We start from the raw sequence: 12,292 nt of genomic DNA, 5'->3' as shown, positions 1-12,292 counted from the left end.
AATTGCTTCAATTGGATTAAATTTGTATTTTTCCAGTTGTACTCAGAGGTGAAATTTAGTGGTAATTACTTTCCATGGAATTTCAAAACCATCTCAGGTGGAGAAGGAAAAGGCTTTGTGTGTAGACTCTTTCAGTGGGCACTGGGTAGAGCTTTCCTAAATTGCTAATTGTTTCCTTAGGGGCATGTAGTGGTGACTGTTTACCACTTTTTTATGTGCAGGAGGGAAGGAGGGGATTTTTAAAATGCTTGATAGAACTCTGCACATGTGCAGATGAGCATGTTCCTTCTTTGTGTACATGTTCTTAGCAAAGTTTGAGTATTTGCACTCAAAAAAAAATTAATTTCCTTTCTAGTTGCAAGGTGCAAATTAAGTAATGTGAAGTCTTACTTACAACACTGACTTTCAGTTGTTTCCATGCAAAATATTAACTACATAATAGATTATTTTTAGATTGTAATAGTACATTGTTAAAACCCCCAAACTGCTTTTGCAGTGGAGAAGTATCAATTATTAGCTGAAATCAGATATGGAATTTGTTAACAGATATCACCAAGTAATAATTACATTTTTAAATCTAGGGTGCTAAATAAATCAATCAAGTATGTGGAAAGATAAGGACAAGCAAGCTGGATATTGCTTAGTCCCTGTTGGACCTGTATAAAGTTTGGGCTTATTTTAGACTTGGTGAATCTTAGTGTTTAATATACTTATTTTTATTGTCCTGACACTAGCTTGACAGAATCCTCTAATTTTCACCATTCACATGGTTTGGAGAGAAGAAATGTGTGACACTGAAAATCTTCTCAGCAGGTGCATTCTTGCTGTGACTCCTCAGGCACATGATGCTTTTTTGCAGGGAGATGCACAGGGAGTTCCTTTGTTAAATTGTGATGAGCTCTTCATTTACTGGTTCAGAAATCACAGGGTTGTCAGTACAGTTCACATACGTAGAAGATTTTTAATTCTGAGCTATAGAATCAATTAATCATGTCACTTGTAAATGTGTGAAGTCAGTAATGTTGAAATGGGAGCAAACAAAGTAAGTCTAGAATAGATCTGGCAATGTATTTTTCCCATTGGATATGGAGTAAAGTGGTCCTCACTGATTTTCAGTTTGCTGAGTAAGGATAAATACAGCATCACCTATATATCAGTGACTTTACCAAGAAGACAAATACAGAATTCCTTTGCTTCAGTGATATTGATTTCCTTCAGAAGGTTGTGTGGGCCAACTCAGCCTTCCCTTAACCATGCTTCCCTTAGAAATGATTTCCAGCCTCCTAAGTTGCCCCATTTAAAAATAAAGTATGTCAAAGCAAACCAACCACCACTGAATTAACAACAAATACTGATAGGAAATAGACCTTCTTTGAAATGAAACAATGATGAAGTTTTCCATATGACATCTGCTTGTAAATGCTTGGGGGTTTTGATTAAAGTATCCTTCTAAAAAAAGAAACCAGTAATTTAGATATTGAATGCAAATATTTTATGCTTGTGAACTAAGGTGGAAATGGATATTGAGCAGAGAGTTTTACAGATGCTGCAAAGAAGGCTGCAAACATTTTTTTAAGCTGTTAGATGATACAAAATACTTACTGGTCTATACTGAACCACATCCTTCTAAGATGTATTTCTGTTCATTTTAGGAGTCCTAAATGCTTTTCTTTAATATGAATTAAGAGTATACAAGTGGCCTTCATTCTGTTATTTCCTAACTTTGACAGGCTTGATTTTTTGTATCTGTAGTTGTCTATTAATCGAGTGTTTTTGTTGTGGGTATAATTTCCTTTGACAAAGGGGATGTACAGCAGCACCTGTATCATACTAGTAGTTCTTCCCTGTATAGAAATCATTAAAGAATTCATGTTGGGAAGAGCTTTGTCCACTCTGGCCTTGGAAACCTCCAAGGCTGGGAATCTGTACCTCCGGTGAGCACCCTGCTCTGCAGCTTAAAGTCTTTTCTATCCACTGAGTAGTATTGCTTGAACTGGGTTAGTAATAGCTCAGGGTGTGTCTGGGAGTCCTGAGAGTTGGAAAATACATTTGCATGAGATGTTAAAAAAGAGTTCCTTAATTTTCTTTCATCTTTACAACTTGGAAGGGAGCTGACTCTTATTCCCTTTGCTCCCGTCCTCAAAGTGCTTTTTGTTTCTACTTTTCCTACCCTCCCTATCTTTCCTTCCTCTCTTTTTCAACTTACTCTTCTTGCCAGTGCCAGTGGAAATCCTGGATCTCTTAACTTTTCACCCCTCTCTGTCTTTCAGCAGTTACTCTGCTTTATTGGTGAGACATCCATGTGTTTGTTTTAATACTGAGTATGGTTCAGAGTGTAGAGCTTGCTAAGGGGTACAGGTGTGGAGAAGAAATTTACTGTTTCTCTGGGTAAAAGCCAAAGATGATACTCCTGCTTAGGAGTTCCCCTTGCATGAAAAGTACTGTAGAACACTGAAGTACTGCATTGCATATTTTTCCTTTTAAGACTGACACAGTATGAACCCAAGAGTTCTCTCTTAAACTGAATGTGGTCAGAGTATAATCAGCATTGGAGTACTATAAATCCTGCTTGATACATAGGATGCCCAAGGAAATTTTAACTGGTGATGGGAACTTGATAATTTGAAGCTGAATAGTTATGGGTATTTTTTTTTCAATTCCTCCCTCTGGATTCTAGTCCAGAAAATGCACATTTATATGAAAAACTTAATAACCTTTGGCATTATTGCATTGGCTAAGTCTAAATAAGAGGCTTGAGGATTGTGCAGCAGCAGTGTGCATCTCAGGAGTACGTGGTGGATGATGGATCAGTTTTGTTCATTAATTTTATTTTGTGTGCACTGCATGCTGTGTGTGTGGTGGAGCATGAAGTCTGAGTGCCTTGCCCTGGGTTCTGCAGGGAGGGGAATCTAGGGCAAGTGCAGGCAGAGAGGGGAAAACTGCTCCTTCTCTGAGAGTGACTTAATGTGGTGTATCAAGGATGAGGGGAAAGACATAAAGAAAGACCCCTGCTCTTGGGGGAGTAAATCTACCTCAGGAAGTCATGGAAGTAAGGACACTTTTCTAGTTATCCAGAGGGAGCAAAGGGTAAATTGCTTCACCTGCTAAAGATTCCTGAACTGAGAACAAGTCTGGCAGAAAGAATCTGTCTTAAGGGAGATTTTTTTCTTGAGGCTTCTGTTTATTGTCTTGCTCAGAATATCACTATTTTCTCTTTACATGGTAAGCTGCTTCTTGGTTTTGTGGAGTGTGTGTTGGTTTTTTAATTTTTTTTTCTCTTTTATTTATTTTTGGTTTGGTTTGGTTTTGTTTTATTCACACCTCTTTGAAGATCAGAGTATGAAAATGCCATTGCGAGGCCTTTAGGAAGGGCTTTTTGATGTGGCATCTATGGAATAAGTTGCTGAATCATTTCTTAGTGGACAAGTGGCAACCACTAAGAAAATATGATTTTTGGCACTTCTGTGAGTAAAAGCAGATGATATAAGCATTGGATGAGTTCTGAGATATGTATTACCTTCTTGTTACTGGAGAAGTTTTATTAAGGTCCTGTCCGAGGCAAAAAAGCATTTTGGGAAGATTTATGGCAGCACAGTGGCTACAAGTGCATGGTAGCAAATCCTTTTTGTTGCTAGGCCTATCACTTGCACACTCCTAAGAAGTACAATCTGACTGTAATTATTATTTTGACGAGGTTTTGTTTCTGTTTGTGTGTCCTGCAGGAGAACGACTCAGGAACTTTGGATACGGTGGGTGCAGTTGTTGTTGACCAAGAAGGAAATGTTGCTGCTGCTGTCTCCAGTGGAGGTTTGGCACTGAAGCATCCTGGAAGAGTTGGTCAGGTGATTATTAGACTTTTTTTTTAGTTGGGAATGACTGTTCAGTGTCACAAGCAGGTGTGGTATCAAGCGAGAGCTGGGACAGCAAACTTCTGTTCTGCCTTCATTCCCTGTTAAACACCAAAGGCATTTTCACTGCATTGAAATTCAAGTTTTCTTCCTGGTGTCCTCCATCAGTGTAATAAAGCATTGATAGGTAAAAGGTTGTTCTGTAGTTAGTTACCTTTTGCCAGAGATATCAATAAATTAATTTCCTTGGCTTAAATACCTCCTTAATGTCACAAATGGTCTCTTAAATGCTTAGTGTCTTCGAATTGGATTTCTCTCAATATTTAGGGAAGCTGTCCTAATTAATTTTTAAATGATCTTGTGAGTTGGAGGAAGTGACAAAAGTAATAAAAGAACACATCAGATATTTATGATGTGTTATTTTATAATTATGATAATGTTTATAAATTATGGATGGTTGTATTTATTATTAATGTTAATAATAATAATATATTTATGATGTGTCACCTTATTGTTGTTAGGGAATTTTGAGGTGCATCAAAAATTTTATACTCCGTTGGTTTACAGCTGTGTTTTTGGTTGACATTTGCTACTGTTGAAAAAGGAGTTCTCTTTTGAAATGTATTTAAGATTTCTTTTTTTGGAATAGCAAAGTCAAAGAGACTTTGTATGAACAGGGTTATCTTTACCCTCATTGTCTATTAAGCTAAGCTAGAATACTATATCTATACAAACCCTCAGATCTCAAGAACAGTAAAAGGGGATGTAGCAATAGAGTGGAATTACAATATGGTTATGATGTTATTATTTATCTTTTGTATTAATACTTGGATTTTTCGTGAGTTTCCTTTTTTGTTATTGTTTGAGGTTGTTGTTGTGGTTTGTGGGGCTTTTTTTTAAGGAAAGGGAATAAGTCAAAAATCTCGTACACTTAAAATTTATGAACAATGCACTTATTTCCTTAGGCAGCTCTTTATGGTTGTGGCTGCTGGGCTGAAAATACAGGAGCTCATAACCCTTACTCCACTGCTGTGAGTACTTCAGGTATTTACTACTTTTATAAATATTTAATGAAGTTGCTATCTTTCTCTGTAATTAGCTTGCAAATTTAAAATACCAACATTATTTCCAGACTATAGTCTAAATTTATATCATTTATTTGCAATTTATGTGTGTGTGTGTGTGAGTGTTGGCTTTAAATCCATGAACTGATCCCTTGCTGGTTGCTTAGATTGCCCTTTTTCCTTCATTAACAACCATGGGAATTTTTGTCCTGTTTTGTATTGCACTGAAAGGATGTGCTGTACTTGTTAAATGTTAAGAAACCTGTCTTCCCGTGAAAAAGTGCTGTTATAAGGCCAGTAATATATTAAAAGCAGAATAACTCTGGGAATGAAAGCCTTGTGTTAAGGACTTAGATGATCACAGGATTCTTTGGATACAAAAATGCTACATGCAGCATGTTTCCCTCCAAAATATTTAATTACAATTTCAAATGAGTATCGAAGTAAATTTGTTCTTCACCTCTCTTTTCCTTCTGAAAGGAAGGGGAAAAGGCAAAGCCAAACCACTGGAATAAGTGCATCAGAAAATACTTACTCAGCAGTTGTGAAAGCAATGTAAGAATTCCATTCTCTTTGGAAGGCTCAGGGGTTCTGGACACACAAAAGCATTGTGTTCATTTGCTGCCTTGCAGAACACAAAAGCCTGAAGGTGAAGTTATGCAGGAGTTGCTTTTACTTTTTTTTTTCCTATCCCATGTTATATGAACAGCCTCAATCAGAAAAACTACTCAACACTTTTTCAGAAGTGCTTATGTCAGGATGTAAAACTATTGCCCACTGCTCAGTGGTCAGAGTTATCAGCATTCAGTGGGAGAGGTGAAGAAAATCTGCAGAGTTCAGATTTACGTAATGTCAGCTATATCCCATGGGCATTGCAGAGTTAGTCCTGATACAGAAATAGTGGGGGGAGCAAGGTAACAGGTTGCAGAATTAAAATTTGGTAGAGGCTGAAGAGCATCAGAAATATCCTTCCCAATGTGTTGCTTTTGTTTCTCCTGTGTTCACACCTGTCTGGCACTGTTGAAAGTTTGTGTAGGTGTTCACCTTGAAGTTTAATGTCAGTAATAGCAAATGTCCTTTTTAGTATTTATTCAAGGGACAGTTCTACTAAATGCAGGAATGTCAGAAGATGTTTTTACTCAAGGAACACTGTATTGATTTTAGTTTAATAAAAGCTTACCTATGTAACCAAATATATTTAAATATTGGGGACCATATTAATTAGTGAGTAGAAGTCCAATATTAGAGATTGTTTGTGGAAAAGCTGAGAAGGACAACTTTATTTAGTTTTTTAAAGCTGTTCTTTGCAAAATCAGCTGGATGTGAAGTCTGTGTGAGTACCAAGCATCCTGATGCACTCCCAGGAGATGACTCAATTTAATGATGGCCTGAAATAGAAGCCTCCTCTCTTTTTGCTGGTACCAGTTTTATGTAGTGGTAAATACTTCCATTTATACTTCAAGTTATACTATTTATAACTGTCACACACACACACATATATGTATGTTTGGTTGGTTCAAAACATCTAGATTCCATGCCATTGCCCTGATCCCAGTCCCAGTTAATTGGAGAGGCCTGCTGGCAGGCTGGGAAGTGTGGCCATCTGTTCATTCACTGATTTGAAATTCAGGCTAGTGGTGTTTAATTAAACTCTTGTTTCTGGTTTTCCTTTAAAGTAAATGTGTGTATGTCTGTGAGAGAGAGGGAGATAGAAATGTTTACAGGAAGTGAGAATTCTTCTGTAATCAATACCATTCTTTTTTCCATTTCAGAAGCTCATAATGTTTTATTTTATAATGTACTTTATGTTTAGTGCAGTTCTAAAATATATGGATGCCTGACTCTTGTTTAAAAGATGAACATCCAACAATGTGAACCATGAATTTAATTAAGGAGTAAAGGGATGGAAAAATTAAGTTGTAGGAAAAGTCGAAAGGATGAAACTTACAACTTGGCTGGATCCCAACAGGAGATGGGAATTGGGGGCATAAACATCTGCTCATGTTCAGGTGAAACTGCCATGGCAAGCAAGAGAATAATGCACTAACATACATCATTGTTAAATAAAATTCTTAGAAAAACAAGGTACTGTCTAAACTCTAGAAGATGCCTTGATTTGGAAAGCTCCAAAATGGACAGTGCTTTTTAATAGAATATCACCACTGTCACTTGATGTAACTAAAATCAGACTAGACTGTATTTGTAGTAGTGATGATACCCCCCTCTTGTAGGTTTCCAAATGGGTTTTGTTTGGACACATATTTTTTAATAAACAGCAACAAATGAAACTTGCATGTTATATATAAATAAAAATTGTGTAGGTGCACATGCATTTCATGTTTCATTTTACATTCAGACATTTACTTCTGTATATAAAGGTGTTTAAAAAATCTACATAAAAGAAGTTTACAGTCAGTTTAAATATCTATGGTTTTCACAATATAACGTTTTGTTGTTTTAATTTCACATGTCTATTCATTTTAATTTGGTTTTGAGTCATAAATTTGGCACAAATCTAATAGTTTCTGCAGGGATTTTTTTTCCGTTGTGTTGGGAGAAGAAAAGAAAGAATAAAATTAGATTTTGGTTGCTGTGGGTATTGAGTAATAGTTAATGTTTATTGTTAAATGACTCACAGAATAGCTGACTCATCAAATCACATTTGGAATTAAAAAAAAGTCTTGAATAAGAATTTCAACTATAATTCCCTTAAAGCTTATCAAAAGTATCCTCAAAATTATTTGCTATTAATATGTGGTAAACCAAATAATTTTAGCTGAACAATTCTTTGGGAAATAAAAGGTTTCCCATTTGTGTTGGTCTACAGTTTTAAACTTGTTCTGAAATCCTCCAATTGAATCTTCAATGTTTGGTTCAATACCTACCTCATTAAAAAAAAAGTCAGGGTGGGGGAAGATGTCTCCACACAAGTACTTAAAAGTACTTCCAAGTTCCTGTAGCTTTCTTTCAATGGTTGTGTGTTATTTGAAGATGTCTTGGATCTTCTGTTGGCCCTGTGGCTGCTGGGAGGCTTCCTGCTTTTCCCTGTTCAGGAAGGATTTGGTATTAGTTCTTTTAGCAAGTTGTTTCTTAAATATTTTTGGCTATTTTTATCATGTTTTTATATTGAATGTGCCAAAGGTGGTGGTTCTGAACTTGTTTGGGCATGACTTCAACTTTTTGCATGGTAATTTCATACCTCTAACAGTCACTTGGCCCTGTTGTTTAACCACAGTGTCTTTGGTTTTACTTTTTTTTTTTTCTTTGGCTTTTCAGAAATTACTTCAAGGTTTACAAAATACAGAGTACTGTAAAACTCCTATTTTATGGTTATGGTTTAACAGGGCCTGGGACAACTGAAATCAAAAGGTGGAGACTTTCTAAAGACACACTGGGGGAGATGGTAGAACTTAGGAATGAGTGTGAATTTAAAGGGCCTTAAATCCAAGGTTTATTCTGTAACACTCAGTCTAAAATTCAGTTTCTGTGTAAACAAGTAAAGCCTTTCTGATTTTTTGCCCATCAATTTTTGAGACATTTTGATATATAAATTCTGAATTATATGAAAATCAATATTTTGCTTGGGAAAAAATGCTTGTGGGACTTTACCGGTAACTGAAGGATAAACGTTACAGGAATTTAAGTATCTCAAAACCAGTATTAAAATTCAAGAAATTCAGAGAATGTTTCAGTTGCAGACATAGCCAAGATACCTGGGCAACCTTAACTGTGGCATCAACCAGCAGTGCAAGGGCCATTCTGTGCAGGAGTGATGGTAGTGACTGAGTGAAAACTTGTGAAATGAGATGAGCATGACCAGTGCTTGAGCATGACCAGTGGCCTTGATTTAGTATAAATGTAAGTAACAGCTAAAGTGGGTTTTGGATCCACATAGTAGAAGCCAAATGTGTGGTGTTGCAAAGCTTTTCTGTGCATGTGTGCACACAGACACAAACAAAACACTCTCCCCTTTAAGCCACCCCCAGCACCTCCCCCAAAAATGAGGCCATAACCACACTTGTGAGGCTGCTTGGAGCTCTTTAGTGGATGTTTTTTGTTGGTACATGAATGTAAACACAGGAAGATGGGTATTATTTGGAGGGAAAACACTTGTGAACAAAACCCAACCGCAGGGGAAACAATAGTTCATTTTTTGGCTGTACTTTAAGAAAACATTTCCTATTTTTCCTGAGCATAATAGGAATCAAAGACTTTGTGCATATTGTTCTTACTCAGAATAATATCAAGCATGACACTGAATCTCCTCCCCAGTTGGAATATCTGTGAGGATGGTGAATATTCAGCCACTAACTGTGCCAAAAGTAATACTGGTGGAGTAAGAGCCAGGCTGTATCTTTCCTGGGAGATTAAATTGAAAAGCAGTAATTCTCTTTGGCCATACAGAAGCTTAGCTATAAATATAAAGATAAATATAAAATTGCAGTAACAGCTAATACAGAATGCTTTGGAAATACAACTCTAAGTGGAATTTTTGAGTGGAAATGTAGAGACTGAGAATGATGTCTTGCATTTCTTTCATCTTTACAACAGCAGGAAATAGAAAGGGTACAAAGAATGAGTGTGCTTTGTGTCTAGGTATCACCACTGAAACCAGCAAACCATTTGCATTTCTGAAGATAGACAGAAGGTCTTGCATTATTTACAAAATGCAGAAATTCTGTGACTCAAAGCTGCGAAGTCTTTGGCTTTTACTAAAATCCAATTGAGGAGGCTGTTTGATACAAGAAAGGCACATAGGTTATCCTAGGGAGATTTTAAATATGACCTAATATATAATCCCAAAGAAGACAGAGTAGAATCTTGAAATACATTGAGCTCATTCAGAAAAATTAAGCATGTTAACAAATACAGTTTAGTTTCAGGGCTGAGCCAAAGTCGTGTTTTGTTGAGAAGGTAGCAGGGATATCAGATTTATGGAGATACCAGATTTATTTATGAAGTGTAGTTGAGGATTCTTGACTGGGAAAAGTCTTTCAGTGATGTCTTGCTCTTCTCCCCTGCAGAGAGTCTTTTCCTGATGGAGTGCAAATCAGATACAGAAAACAGCAGTGGTTTAGGAATATGTGTACAAGCTGTATTTATTCTGTGTAAACTTAACAATTTCTTGTGTTGGTGAACTCAGCAAGATCCTAAAATACTGTTAAGGTCTCTTGACAAAAGCAGTGGCCTCTGTTCTCTTAAAGGCATTTTAGAGATTACTTTAAAATACATAATACTTTAAAAGCTGTGTTGGATATAGATTTGTTTATATAATGCATCATTCCATGAAGGAAAAGTAGCACACTTTGCCTTGTGAAGAGTCACAGAATGGTTTAGTTTGAAAGGAACCTCTGGAGGACTAGTCTGGAGGACTCTTTAAGCCCCCTGCTTAAGGAGGTTTCTCTTGTTTTAAAAATCCACATCAATAAGGGAATAAATATATTCACTCTTCCTTGCCTCACCTTTTCCTGCTCAAACTTTTTTTCACATCTGTCCTTGTTTCCAGTCCATTGTGTGTCTTATGGATGCTTTTGGAGGCACTGTGGAATGCTTTTGGAGGTAATGTGGAATAGGATGGAATAGGGATGACACCTATGCAGAGATGGTCTGTGGTTGTTAAACTGGTTGTTGAGTTATGCCCTCAGCCAGCATTTTTGTCTCTTTTTGGAAGCCACTGATCTGTATATCCCTACTTAAAAGCTCCCTCTTGACAGAAACTGCAGTGTTGTCCAAATTTACAGAGTAAATATTTTTCAAGGAAGCTTTAATGCAAATGAATTGATTGTCATGCAGAACTTTGACTTTGTGATTGCTTTGTGCTGAGGGCAGTAGTGGCTGTGTTAGGATCCAGTGAGTGGATACCTGGCCAGTGCTGTTCCTTGGAATTATGGAATGGTTTGGAAGGAACCTTAAAGATCCTCTCCTTCCAAGCCCTCTACCCTGGGAAGGGATACCTTCTCCTAGAGCAGGTTGCTCAGAGCTCCATGCAGCCTGGCCTTGAACACTCCCAGGGATGGGGCATCCTCAGTTTCTCTGAGCAGCTTGCACCAGTGAATTAAATTTATAGTGTGGTTATAAATCTTGCTTCAACCTTGCATGTGCTTCTGGCCCTTATGTAACATGTGAGTGCAGCTTTGTCTGTCTGGCTTGTGTCCTTCTGAGTCCGTGCTCCCAAAGCCCAGAGGAATTTCACATGCAAATCTTGCATCCTGTACAGATTGTTTGAGCTACACTATGTGAGATAGATGTTATGATACAATTAATCTCTTTGTAGACATATGTTTTATCTCTCCAAATCAGTCTGGTCCTGTAAGATTTGGGGAATAAGAGGTGATTTAATGCATCACAGATGAAGCAGCTGCATATAGAGAAGAGTTATGTCATTGTTACCGTGAAGCAGAGGGTAGGGTGGAGGAAGAAGAGGTCTATCTCCAGACAGATCAGTATTTACCTATGAAGTGAATGTTTCTGTCAAGAGTTCATTCAGCCTTTGTGTCCAGATGCAGTTGAGAGGCTTCAGTGCTGTAGCATGTGGTGTGTGAAGTAACTCAGCACCACCAGGAGTGTGGGAGAAGAGAGAGGAAGCCCCAGGCAGAGATGGCAATGGTAGCATGGAGAAGCAGTCAATTCAGCACAGTACTGCAGTGTTCAGAGCTGAGGGGTTTGTCCTCAGAGTGATCAGAATGGTTATTTGAATTGCCTTTGGAAGGCTTGTTGGGAAGCAGAACTGGATGGATACCATAATCAGAGTACTTATTGCCTCTTGAAATTTTAATTGGACTGAGTCCTGTCCCTGTTGCTATACCTTGCCCAAGTGGCTTGGAATAGGTGCAAGGAGATCAAGTGAACTGGAGATGGTGGCACACTGAACTCCCTTTCTATGTCTTTAACACTTTTCTGTTATAGTATACCTTTATATATACCTTTAGTTAGCAAACATATGTACTGTCTTACAGTATATATATACCTTTACTTAGCAAATATATGTATACCTTTAGTTATACCTTTAGTTTGCAAACTTATGTACTGTCTTACTTCCTTCCCTGAAAGTTTGATATGACAAAAGTGCTGTAGTTTGGAGAGGTGTAGTGTTTTTACAGAGATCAGTGGCAGCACAGCTTCTGAGGAAGGCTTAGGCAAGAGTTTTCTTCTTTCTTTACAGTTTAACTGAAATCAACCTTTCAAAATGTATTAAATGTAACGAAGAATATAAAAAGTACATCCTCTTTAAGGGACCTACCTTTTTTCTTCATTCTAACCTCTCTTGGCGGTACATCTGAAATTCTTTTAGTTCATAATAACTCAAACAAAAAGCTTTTAAAATAAATAATCTGTCATTTACCACTATTTAGAACTTAAGGATTCATTCATTTGACATTT

The 12,292-nt window shown here is 37.2% G+C and overlaps 1 protein-coding gene across 5 annotated transcripts in view; it reads left to right on the top strand.

Moving 5' to 3' along the window:
* TASP1 (taspase 1) overlaps positions 1-12,292 on the top strand; it is a 78,082-nt gene that overhangs the window by 34,294 nt on the left and 31,496 nt on the right. For all 5 annotated transcript variants that reach the window (XM_085054036.1, XM_085054033.1, XM_085054035.1 and 2 more), the window contains exons 9-10: positions 3,723-3,842; positions 4,814-4,892. In XM_085054036.1, coding sequence (XP_084910162.1) covers positions 3,723-3,842; positions 4,814-4,892 — 199 coding nt within the window. The remainder of the gene's footprint in view (positions 1-3,722; positions 3,843-4,813; positions 4,893-12,292) is intronic.

Source organism: Lichenostomus cassidix, chromosome 3 (assembly GCF_008360975.1).
Source record: "Lichenostomus cassidix isolate B80296 chromosome 3, HeHo_3.0, whole genome shotgun sequence".
Lineage (NCBI taxonomy): Eukaryota > Metazoa > Chordata > Aves > Passeriformes > Meliphagidae > Lichenostomus > Lichenostomus cassidix.
The sequence above is the reverse complement of the archived record's forward strand: the minus strand, read 5'-3'. Positions and strand labels throughout refer to the sequence as shown.